This window comes from Ctenopharyngodon idella, chromosome 5, assembly GCF_019924925.1.
Source record: "Ctenopharyngodon idella isolate HZGC_01 chromosome 5, HZGC01, whole genome shotgun sequence".
In the NCBI taxonomy this organism is placed as follows: domain Eukaryota; kingdom Metazoa; phylum Chordata; class Actinopteri; order Cypriniformes; family Xenocyprididae; genus Ctenopharyngodon; species Ctenopharyngodon idella.
In genome coordinates, this window is record NC_067224.1 from 9386426 (window position 1) to 9399768 (window position 13343).

Genomic DNA, 13343 nt, shown 5'->3' on the forward strand with positions numbered 1-13343 from the left:
CCCGTAAGACCTTCCTTTATCTTCGGAACACAAATTAAGATAATTTTGATGAAATCCGATGGCTCAGTTATTGCTACCAAGACAATGAACACTTTCAATGCTCAGAAAGCTACTAAAGACGTATTTAAAACAGTTCATGTGACTACAGTGGTTCAACCTTAATGTTATGAAGCAACGAGAATACTTTTTGTGCACCAAAAAACAAAATAACGACTTTATTCAACAATATCTAGTGATGGGCAATTTCAAAACACCACTTCATAAAGCTTCGAAGCTTTATGAATCTTTTGTTTCGAATCAGTGGTTTGGAGTGCGTATCAAACTGCCAAAGTCACATGATTTCAATAAACGAGGCTTCGTTACGTAATAAGTGTTTTGAAATTTCTATGGTTCACCACTGGGGGGTGTGACTTTGGCAGTTTGATATGCGCTCCGAACCACTGAGCCATCAGATTTCATCAAAAATATCTTAATTTGTGTTCCAAAGATGAACGAAGGTATTACCGGTGTGGAACGACATGAGGGTGAGTAATTAATGACAGAATTCTCATTTTTGGGTGAACTAATCCTTTAATTATATCAGGTAGTGGAGTAATAACTTTTGACAAATTAATCAGTTTGAGATTGAATTAATGTCTGATTATTGAGGTAAATAACAAAAACACTGCATGAGTACTATTTTTGTTTACTTTTTTCAATGGTAGCTATTAGGGGTGTAATGGTTCATGTATTCATCCCGAACCGTACAGTGCGGACATCAAGGTTCGGTTTATGCAGTTAGATGACGAATACAATCAGTCACAGGCGATCCACACTCCAATCCAGAAGGGGGCGTGCATGGTAATACAATGCAGTTTGCTAACCGCAACAACAGGAAAAAAGAGAAGAACAACATATATGTGAATGACTTGAGCACTTGAAAACAAAGTCCACTAGGTAGTGCACACATGGCGAATGCGTCTTTCGGCGCTCATGGACAAAGGAGAATACTTTGAAAGGCTTGCACACTCAATTGTGCGCGAAATGGCGTGGAATGCGGAAAATTAAGTAAAGGAGGGTTGGGCTTAAGCTTTGAATGTTTAAATATAGTTTAAGTGGAGCAAATTGTAACACTCCTAATGCACAAGTTTTATTTTTCATTATTCTGTTTATTTTATACTTGTATAACACAAGATGCTTTTCAGTTTTGTAGCTGATTGTGACAAAATACCTTTTGTTTTTATCAGCCCTGCAAAAAAAAAAAGAAAAAAAAAAAAGACCTATGCAAGAGTGCATTCTGTTTACTGCTTAGTGCTTAATACATCATATGAGGCTTTACTGTACCAACTAAGGGACTAAATGCCGCTAGGTGGAACAAACTGATTTGCACTACTGTCTGTTCAAAATAAAATAAAAGAAACCTAGCATTGTGGATTTGTTTCTTTGTCAGGTAACACTTTAATTTAATTCTCACTATTAACTAGTTGCTTATTAGCATGCATATTTCTAGGATATTGTGTGTTTAATAGTACTGATAAAGCAGATATGAATGCCTTATTCTGCATGACCTTATCCTTCTACATCCCATAATCCTACCCAATACCTAAACTTAACAACTACCTTACTAACTATTAATAAGCAGTAATTAAGGGTGTATTGAGGTGAAAGTCATAGTAAATCTACCTGTACAAATTATCTGTATAACTTTTTTCTTTGGAACACATGATAAATACACACAATGAAAGTCAATAGGGTCCAAATGCATAAAGGTTTGGAACTGCCTGAAACTGAGTAAATGTTGATTATCTCTTTAACTCAGAACATTGACAGGATGCTAGACATCAAGAGAACATTGTACATGTAGTTTTAGAAAAACAGCAGTATAAAAAAATAACCTCTGGTTTTGAAAAACTAACTTACTGCCAAGCACCAAGAACTCAGTACAGGAGAAAACCCCTAAAACCTGGACACAGAGGTGTGGGTCAAAAATAATAAACGTTACTTTGTACACACATAATTACATTTTCACATCTGGTAAATGTCAGCAAGGGACCAACACTCAAAAAGAAACACAAACAAAGGATGGACTGCACTGGACTAAAGTTACCAATGAAGAAGAAATCAAACAAAGCACTGTCTTTATCTGTAGTCGAAGGATTTACAGACCTGTTGCTTGTTTTAAGGTTAATTATGTTTGCATTGCACATCCAGGCACAGAAAAGGCTATTCATAACAGTTACATATAATAGGAGTGGAACTTCACTCAACAAATCAATGTGGGGGTTTTCTCAAATAGGTCACTGTGGTCAAAAACCTGGCTTTCATAAAAGAGGGTATCCTTACAGCTCCACACTGAGGTAAACTCACATGGGATGTTTCAGCACAAACCTTCACAAAAACTGAAAGCTGTTGCGGTCAACTCGCCCCAAAACTTTGTCTCTCAGGTCTCTGACGTCTGACCTGTAATGCTGCCTGAATCATGATCATGCACTGTTCGTTTGTTGGCCAGAGGAAAACTGAGCCTGGTTTCTCCCAAGGTTTTTTTCTCCATTCTGTCACCTGATGGAGTTTGGGTTCCTTGCCACTGTCGCCCTTGGCTTGCTTAGAGAAATGACTTCATACATCCACTAAAAATAACCACAACACCAGAATAAAAGTAATTAAGTAAATGGCTCAGAAAGGTGAAGTTTTTTTCTGAAAAAAGTTTTTTTTTTTTTTTTTTTGCAGACACTACATGGTTTCATATTTTGCGATAATGAAATTACATTTTTAATCGAGCCTCAAGTATCCAAATATGTTTTAGGGCTGTTGCAGGAATTTCTGTTAGCACAGGGAGGAAAGACTATGCAGTAAAAAGTAAAGTAAGATGAGAAGACTCAAAGGACTTGTATGAGAATAGATTTAATATATACAGTATATACTGACTTTTTTTGCTTTTTAAGTAAACACAAAATGTATATGTATTTTCAATCTTATATGATATTATTGCTTTCCATATAAATCTAAGGAAAATTCAAAACACAGAGCAAGGTGGAACATCTTAATGTTTACATGTTAACTTCAAAATTTAACACACAAAATAGTCTGTCAGTGACGACACAGTGGAATTAGTCTGAACATTATAAGTAAAAAAAAAAACAAACAGGCACAGACTTTGCATGGCCTACAAAAAAATAAATAAATTAAGAGCATGACAAATAGGTTTAAGAAATTAAACACTCTATTTGACTTCTGAAACTTCAAACAGTGCACCTGGAAAACATCCTGATGCTCTATATAGAGTTTTGAACATAATACTTAACAATACTGCAAAAGTTGGACTGTTATAGTAGAGCTTATCTTAAAGTAACATACAGAACATAATGCTAAGAGCTGAGGCAAACAATGTATATATGGCAAAAAAACAAAATAATGCAAAATAAAATTAAACAATCGATTAAAAGTATGACAATATTTGATGAAATGTTGGCCACTGAAACCAAAATTAGAATTGGTTGGGTTTATACTGCCCACTTGTGGTCAATCTGGAGGGTTTGAAAAATGGTGAAGACCACTACTATGTACACTGAAAGCTGCACACATGGCTTCACTTTTCTGTTCGCTTTAAACCTGAGAACATCTTGGTGCACATCTCTTTCTCTTTGTCCAAATAGTCCTTGTAGCAGCTGTAAAAGATCGGTAGACTTGTTTAGCTTTCACATTTACACGTGTAAGAAGACTTGACAAAAATATAAGATAGTGAAAACTTACAGAGCAAGCTTTTTCAGCAAGGTGTTGATGTCAGGGTCAAATGGCTTTTTCGCCTGAGCAAGTGTAAGGTAATCTTGTGCTTTCTCATAGTCGTTCATCTCCAAACAGGCCTCATTAAAAAAAAAAAAAAAATCCAACAAAGTTCTAAATGTCAGATCAATATATGGCCTTAATTGGCAAACTGAAAACAAATAAACTGCCACAACTATGAAAACCTGACTGGAAGTAGTATTCACTACTGGTCAAAAGTTCAAATTATAATAAAACTAATAAGCACATTACATTGATTTCTGAAGGATCATATGACACTACTGGAGTAATGACTGCTGTTCAGCTTTTTCTCAGCTTTTTTCCCCAGCCTTTTCATCCCAGGAATAAATTATATTTAAAATTATCTTCAAATAGAAAATAGTTACTTTAAATTCTAATATTTCACAATATTACAGTTTTACTGTATTATTGTTCAAATAAATGCAGCCTTGGTGAGAATAAGAGAAAGACATTTTTAGTGTATTGAAGGATTTAATCGCTCGCTACAATGACTTTTAATGGTCTTAGGGCATTTTCACAACTGGCTCATTTGGAGTGTTTGTTCCCCTTCAATTTCGGTTCACTCGATATTGTGTCAGAAGCTGACGCTGTGGGGGAAACTTCACAGAGACATACTGAAGCCTGATTTAATAACGCTGTTGCACCAGAAACAGCCAATGGCGTTCAAACGCGCAAAATAGGGACGGGCCTGCTCTCTATATAAAGCGGCGCTGAGTGACATAGCCTCAGAATTTTTTAACGAGAAGTCTTCAAGAAGCCTCGTCATGATTCATCACGTTCAGCGGACAACGATTCTGCACCAATTCCCTTTTGCATTACAGTGAAGGCATGGAAAAAAAGCTACCAAACCCTGCGCAGGCTCTTTGGGTCCCTTTGAGCTCTCAGATGGCCACAACAGATGGGTGTTCTGCCTGGGCCATGCCCATACTGGAGGCCGCTCTAGAGGGCACTGCTTGCCCTCTCTGCGAAGCCATGAGCCTCAGAACTCTCCTCAGGATACCCCTTGTTACTGGCAACGCCTTCACTGCCATCCTGACACAGAGTCCTTCAGCTGCCTCCTCTGAGCCAGTAGCCCCTCACTGCAGAACAAGAGATCCAGGGGGTGGAGACTGGTAGGTTTAGGGATATATAAAGTGGGAGGAGTTAGATCCAGATCCAGATCCAGGGGGTGGAGATGGGTAGGTTTAGATCCAGGGGGTGGAGACGGGTAGGTTTAGGGATATGTAAAGTGGGAGGAGTTGGATCTGCATCCAACCTCGTCCCCTGGATCTCGTGTTCTGCAGTGAGAACCATCTTCTCTGAGCTGCGGGGAAAAAAAAAGTGATATCCTGAGGTGAACTTCAATGACTCTAGTGGCGAGCTCACGCCGGCTCAATGCCCGCATCCCTCCCATTCAGCTGAGCCAGCCTCTCCTCCAGGTTTTGTTTACTGGAACTAGTTCCTTCCTCAGCCATGGTTTCTGGATCTAGTGGGAATGCCAACAGCTCCCCTGGACCATGCCACTGAGGAAGGACCTCCTCTCTTAAGCGGGAGGTTCAATCTGGCATCCCAATCTCGAGCTGTGGAATCTGCATGTTTGGCCGCTGGGTGGAGTGCACCAGCATTGAAGCAAGAGCCTCTTCTACCAGGCGTCTCTATGCTCATAAATGGAAAGTCTTTGAAAGCTGGTGAATCTCACAGAATGCATATTCTGTAAACTCTCCGGCTCCAGTTAGCGTTTGGACAGCGGCCGCGCTACCTCTACGCTCAAAGTATACAGTATGTGGTCGCTATATCTGTCTTCCATAGCGAAGATAATCGCCCATTGGTAAGAATGACTTGGTGATTAAATTTCTATGCAGTGTGAGAAGGCTTAACCTGTCGTGTCCTTCTACAGTCCCGGTTATGGGACTTACAGGCTCTCCGTTTGAACCACTCCGTTCAGCATCATTAGCCACTTCTCCACTGTCGGACCAGTGCTCGCTTTTAGCCCGACAGTGGAAAACCAGCTATTGAAGACAGCGGTTGTGCTCGCACTCGCATCTGACCCTAATTACTGTAGAGTAGAAACAAAAAAGGGTTATTTACCTAAATTGCTCTCAACTCCATTTAGAGCCCAGGTTATAACTTTCGCTCCAAGGGAACCAGTTGTGAGAGATGCAGTTATTATGCCGTCTGCACACTGCACATTTATGTTGAGCGAAACAGACAATTCAGACTCTCTGATCAGCTCTTTGTATGCTTTGGTGGTCGCACCAAAGGGCAGCCTGCTTCAAAACAGCGACTATCCCATTGGATTGTAGATGTGATAGCGCTGGTTTACAGCTTGCAAAGCTTGGAATGCCCGATAGGAGTTTGAGCCCACTCCACAACGGGTATGGCTTCCTCATAGGCATAGGTAAGTGGTAAGTTTAGCAGCAGGGTTTTACAATCTGGATGTTTCCTTGATAGCTTCTCGGGCCCTGTCAGTAGAAGAGAGATAGTTTGTGCAGAACTAAATCCTATAATGTTCCTCTGCTAAATTATAAGCAGTGTTTATGCTATACTTTACTAGACTTACTTCCCTTCCTTGGAAACAAGTTTTTTGTTTAAGCACAGACTATTGACGCTTCCTTATTACATTTTTAACTTAAAAGAACACATCCATATTGGTCATACATGCTCCTGCATCGAGCCATATTACTTAATTACTCAGCCTTCATATCAGCACGGCTGCTATGGCCTGAGTATGTCTGTTCGTAAGACTTATTTCAGCTGAACTTAATTTTTATCTGAAAGTGAACTACCTGTTTCGAACCCCTGTCATGGGGGTGCTCAAATAGGTCCTGTAGGACTCATTATGAGTCTCTGTGTTATTGGGACGTAATGTCCCAAGTATATGTTGTGCTTATGCATCTTATCTGAGTTTAATGGTGTCTTCCTCTTTACAAAGCCTTTCTTTTGGGCCATTAGCTTCGCTTACACCAAGCAACCCTTCTCAGTAACACAGCAGGATTTATACATTCCCCATAGCTTCTGACACAATGTAGAGTGAACTGAAATCGAAAAGGAAAGTCCCTGGTTACTGAATGTAACCTTGATACCCTGAGATGAGGGAACGAGACATTACATTCAATAACCAGAGACCTTTTTTGGAACCTTCCATGTTTTCATGTTTTCTTGGTTTGTTTCGGCTAGGGTTGGCTAGATACCACAATCTTGGCTTCAGTACAATACCAGAATCTAATATCTCGGTATTGATACTAAATCAATACTATAGGTGACTAAGCCTCCTCAAAAGATAACTGAATTAAAAGCAATTTTATTAAGAACACTGCATGAAAAACTGCAGTAACAAATGTGTTGCTTGTTTTCAAGCATTTATATATAAACAACATAAACAGCACTTCTCAATGCTCCATACTCAGTAAAACTGAAGAGATACAATTAAAATAGTATTTTTTATTATTGAACTATTATTGAATTACTATTACTGAATTGTACAAAAAGTGCAATATTCCTATAAGTAACACATTACACAGAACAAGTTGCAGATCTATTAGTTTGCATTTACGCTCCTCAACTGCATGTACAGATCTATTTTGATATACAGTATCAGGGTTTTTTTCTTTTTTTTTTCTTTGTCCGTTATGATGATTATCACAGTCAATCATCACAGTTTCGGATTCATTCCACCATTTAAATAAGGTTGTTAATCCAGAAACTTTGAAATGTGCAGTTAGCAGCAGCATGATAAATGTATATTATATATAATCACTAAAGCTCAGCGCTGCCACCTTACTGACTTAGCGAAAACTCCCGTTATAATCAATGAATCTGACAATACTGCACAATGAATATCTTATTTACATTGTGTTGTCTTTTTATAATAAAAGGATTAGCGAATGTGCTTTGGATGAAATTTATGAGCTTGCTCTAAACAAACTCCAGCATTTTCAGCAGTGTTGAGCACATCTGACTGGCCATTACGTTCACATGCTCAACAGATTTGTCTACAATGCTCAACGCTGCAAATATACAGTATGTTGTAAATAGAAACCACTCTTCACAAAGCGCATACAAAAATACACATGGGAGTATTAACACTATATAGTTATTCATTATATTCTCTTATTTTATATCACTAGCACAATTACGTGTATTACGTGTATTTACAATTATCTGTTGTCACATTTGCCAATTTCGCATCAGTTTGGGTAACACTGCCGCATAGTGGTGAACTTCTGTGTATCAAGTACCGAAATTAGCGAAATTGTTATATTGTACCATTTGAAATATAATTTATACCGGTATTTTTCAGTACCGGTTTACAGTGTAAAATATATCGGCATATAAAAACACAACAATTGCGCTCGGAGTAGTACCAAAATAATCAATCCGAGATCACCTGAACGAGGTAGTCTCAGTCTGACTGAAAATTAACCCAACTGACTTTCAAGCAGTTTGGTTCTGGTGAGAAAGGAATCTGACCAGACGGACCAACGAACCAAGCTGTGGCATAATTCATAATGGGAATTTTTTTTTACAAAAAAAAGCAGCACTGTCTGCAAGAATGCTGTGCTGACGAAGCACTGATTCCCACTCTAATTGATATAATCTAATTGAGATATATTGATGTATAAACACTTTTTGGTAAGCTTTGAAATGTTGCCTTGTGAAAGTGAACCGAAAAAAATGTTTGGAGAAAATGCAACATTACAATTTTAGCTCCTGTTTCAGAACAAAAACAAATGATCTACTGGTCTGAAAACACCCTTAATTTGGGTGCTTTTCTCTGCAAATATTCATATTTGTGATTAACTAATCAGCATATCATGTGATTTGATTAAAATTTTGATTGACAGCCCTAGATTTTACAGAGCAATATGCCTTATACTAAAAAATTATGATCGGATTTTCAACAAAGGATATAAAAATGACAAAATATTGCCCAACCTGGCCGCAGCGGAAGAGAGCTTTAGTGTTCTGGGGGTTGATGTCCAGTGCTTTCTGACCAAAGCAAAGGGCCTTCTGGGGTTTCTCCAGTTTGAGGTACGTGAGTGAGAGGTTGAGCAGGAAAAGCAACTTTATTTCCTCAAGACGCTTCTTCTCTTCATCATCCACCGGCTCACGATTCTGCAAAAGTGTCATGGCCTGTACCATGGGACAACAGGATGTTACACTGGAAAAAAAAATCACAGTCTATAGCTAGAATAAACTGCAAATTTTCAGAGCACATTTTCCTTCTATCCATTTACAAACTCTCATACTTGAGAAACAAATAAGATACTTATAAGACCTGCTTGTATCTCTCTCGAGCATCTTCATAGCGCTTCTTATTGAAGCAGAGGTTGCCAAAGCTGCGCTGTGTTTCCAGCACATTGAGCAAGGTGGACAGAGGAACAGTGTTCTGCTCTTCCTGGGGAATGTTGAAATCACAATCTTAGATATAACAAACAAACTAAATGAGAAAGTTACAATAAATGCATTAAATCTTACCATAGTCAAATCCATGAATTCATCCACTTGTGCTGAGTCCAGAAAATCAAGGACATGCACCTCATACAGGACTGTGGCTAATGGAGGTATGTGTGGGGGGCACCCAAGGTCCCCATAGGCATATTTGGGCTTGAAGAGAAAACGAGAGAACTCGCCTTTCTTCATAGTAAGAAGGCCGAGCTCTAGGCCATACAAAGTAACATCTACAGAGAAAGAGGATTGAGTGTCTTGGCACTGGACAAACAAGAGAAAAAAAAGGGGAATCATAATGATTATAATTCTAATGGGAAAATTCAATTTCCATCCTACCTCTACCAAGCTTCATCATACGTGGATATTTGAGGTGGTTGGTGGTCTCAAATGGTGTGTCAGAGTACTCAATGAAACCAGAGAAATGAACTGTGGATGAAATGAGTTAAAGGGTTAGTTCACCCAAAAATGAAAATAATGTCATTTATTACTCACCCTCATGCCGTTCCACACCCATAAGACCTTCGTTAATCTTCAGAACGCAAAGCATATTTTTGTTGAAATTTGATGGCTCAGTGAGGCCTATATAGCCAGCAATGACATTTCCTCTCTCAAGATCCATTGATGTACTAAAAACATATTTAAATAAGTTCATGTGAGTACAGTGGTTCAATATTAATATTATAAAGCGACAAGAATATTTTTGGTGCAGCAAAAAAACAAAATAACGACTTATGTAGTGATGGCCGATTTCAAAACAATGCTTCATGAAGCTTCGGAGCGCTATGAATCTTTTGTGTCGAATCAGCGGTTCAGAGCGCCAAAGTCACGTGATTTCATCAGTTTGGCGGTTTGACACGCGATCCGAATCATGATTCGACACAAAAGATTCATAACGCTCCAAAGCTTAATGAAGCAGTGTTTTGAAATCGGCCATCACTATATAAGTCGTTATTATGTTTTTTTGGCGCACCAAAAATATTCTCGTCACTGTATAATATTAATATTGAACACAGGTCTTACAGGTGTGGAATAGAATGAGGGTGAGTAATAAATGACATTATTTTCATTTTTGGGTGAACTAACCCTTTAATGTTGAAAAGCTAATGAGAAACTAACAAAAAAGAGAATGTATGAACTTAAAATAAGTACAAACACTACCAATCAAAAGTTGTTGTTGTTGTTGTTGTTTTTTGAAAGAAATTAATACTTTTATTTAGCAAGGATGCATTTAATCGATCAAAAATGGCAGTTAAGACATAATACTAATAAAGATTTCTATTCCAAATGAATGCTGTTCTGAAACATCCTGAAACAAATGTGTCACAGTTTCCACAAAAAATATTAAGCATCACACCTGTTTTCAACTTTCATAATAATAATAAATGCTTCTTGAGCACCAAATCAGCATATTAAAATGATTTATGGATTGTGTGACACTGAAGAAGAGTAATGGCTGCTAAAAATTCAGCATTTTAAAATGTATTATAGAAAACAATAGAAAGGTTATTTTAAATTGTAATAATATTTCACAACATTACAGTTTTAACTTATGCTCAGCCTTGGTGAGCAGAAGAGACTTCTTTCAAAAAAATTAAACAATCTTACTGACCCCAAAGTTTTGAACAGTAGTGTATGCTAAGAATCATTTATCTCTGGACTATTGGGCTATTATAAGTGAGAAGCTAAAACTATGACTCCATTAAAACCATGTTCAATTGCCTCATTTACTTGATACAGAAGCATGCATGGGTACTGGTGGACCTTCCCCTGCATGGACGACCTCTTTGAGAATTCCTCCATCCCCTAATATGTCTTGCATTTGCCAAGCCAGACGCTGGAATGGAGTCTAAGTCATAAAAATTTATTAACATTAATACAAAATGTATTACAATTATTTATGTCATGTTAAAGCTAATTTATCCAAGTTGAGCAACTATTTTTACAATTTATAAAACAGTATTAGATAAGTTGCACTTGCCATATTTTGCTAAATGTGACTGAACATGAAACACAGCTATCAAAAATGTGACAGTATTAAATATTATTTCATTTAACATGAACTCCCACTATCAAATAAACACCAAGAGGTAACGTTATACACAATGGGTCTTCTTGGACATAGTACCATGATTGGAGTAGCACATAAATACATGGGAGGTGAATATGCTAATTGTTCAGTATTGTGGTATCAAGGCACCATGAGGGTACAACCGCAACACTACATGGTAACATAATTGGCCTACATTTTGTGGATGCACTGATCGTGTCAACGTGTGAGGTCAACTCCATGCCTGGCCACCACCAAATGGATCACACGTGGAGGTTGAAAAGCTCTTGACTTTGTTTAACATTTTATGCACTCTAAAATGTGTAATTTTTGCAATTTTAGCGTTGTAGAGAACTTACGTTAATATAAATCTCATTTTATGCACTCATAATGAGAAGTGAGTTGCTTGCTAGCGTGCTTTGTTGTAAACTTATGTATGCATCATTAGAAGATTAAGCAGCTTATTTACTGATGTGCAGTTACCTCAATTCCAAACTGACGGCGCTCATCTGGGGCCATAAACTGTAATATTCTCGAGGTCCTGCCGTTTGTTGACATTGTGCATATGTTTTAGGGCAACACAAACTTTTTGACGCGGTAATTCTGCAGGTGAATTGGTGTCAGAATCTGGTACTGCTAGTGTGCGTGACACTTGCGCCAACTAGCGTCCGTCATTTTCATATGATGCCACAAGACGCAGGTGTTGTTAGGTCACATATCTGCACTATTTTATAAAAACTGTTAACTGGATGACGGGAAAGAAAATGTTTTTATTGTAATTTTAAATAATAAAATAAAGTGATGTACAGCGTCATTAAGGGGACTCTGACCCCCGAAAATCAATGTAATTCGCACCCTGCCTGTGTTCCACATAGGCCTACATTATGCATTCTGAATACTGATGTATGTTGACGATTCCACAGAGAAGTTAAAAACGAAGCTAAAGTTTCTATTAAAATAAGCTGCCTTCTTGACGCTATGCTTACCTTTAACTTATAACATCACAGAACTAAATGTCAGTCCCTGAATTTTATGCTTGTACCCAGTCTAATATCAAAATCAAACCTACATAAATTCAAAAATTACGAATTTGGCAATGGATATGTATATTTCCTTTGTGGTCAGAGGGTAAATAAAACTCTTATTTACCATTACAATCGAGTCAAGCTTGCATCTGATAGGCTAGTGCAAAACTAAATTTACCCACAATCGGTTTACATGAGATGATAAAACGACAACTTCCGTGTATCACAAAATGAGAAAAAGGGCTATAAGTGTCTATATTTAACATTGTTTGACAAAGTGAAACATTTGTTTGTTTTTCAGTTGTAAGATGTTGACACAGGCTGAAAGTTTCTTCATTCATATTTTTATAGCCTGTTTTTTCATTATTTCAACATACTGCAAACATCAGCAAGTTTGGTAGGCCTACATGTCAAAAATAACTCGATAGGCCTATAGCCTGACTTAGAAGTTACCAAACAATGTAAATCAAATGTAAACAAAGCATATCTATACTGTACTGTACAAAAACAGAATAAATTAAGGTTGTGAAGCTTTGAAGCTTCATGAAGCAGTGTTTTGAAAACGCCCATTACTAGATATTGTTGAATAAAATCGTTATTTATTTACTTATTTATTTACTTTTTTGGCACACAAAGAGTATTATCGTTGCTTTATAATATTAAGGTTGAACCACAGTTCATGTCTTTTTACTGTATGTGTTTGGAGCATAAGCCTTAAGTGGCAATCATCGGCATCCAAGCACTAATAGTCCATCTGGATGATTAGCGATCCAATTGAAATGCATCTTATGATGTGGTTTTTATAAGTCCATCTGGAATCTTCACTGAAAGTTAGCATTTGATCATAATATGTGTGGGGTGTGTGTAGACTCATGTTCAACATTTAAATGTAGATGAATCGCATGTCATAGGATCACAGAAAGGTCATGCTACCTACTATAAGTATAAGAAGTACAAACTAATGTAGCTATAACCATCTGTACTTGACAAGATGTGTTGGGGCCTGTGGTGGGAGCATTTGACTTCTTGAAAATCCAACAGGTACCTTTTCAAATGAAATG

The 13343-nt window shown here is 37.6% G+C and overlaps 1 protein-coding gene across 1 annotated transcript; it reads right to left on the reverse strand.

Annotated features, from left to right (window-relative positions):
- Nucleotides 1–2280: 2280 nt before the first annotated feature.
- On the reverse strand, nucleotides 2281–11942 carry fkbp6 (FKBP prolyl isomerase 6). Its single transcript, XM_051894313.1, has 8 exons — nucleotides 11741–11942; nucleotides 10939–11056; nucleotides 9547–9636; nucleotides 9238–9440; nucleotides 9038–9157; nucleotides 8695–8892; nucleotides 3730–3839; nucleotides 2281–3644 (listed from the first exon to the last, which is right to left on the reverse strand). Exons 1-8 carry the CDS (start codon nucleotides 11813–11815, stop codon nucleotides 3566–3568), a joined length of 993 nt encoding a protein of 330 aa, XP_051750273.1. The 5' UTR covers nucleotides 11816–11942; the 3' UTR covers nucleotides 2281–3565.
- Nucleotides 11943–13343: the final 1401 nt, after the last annotated feature.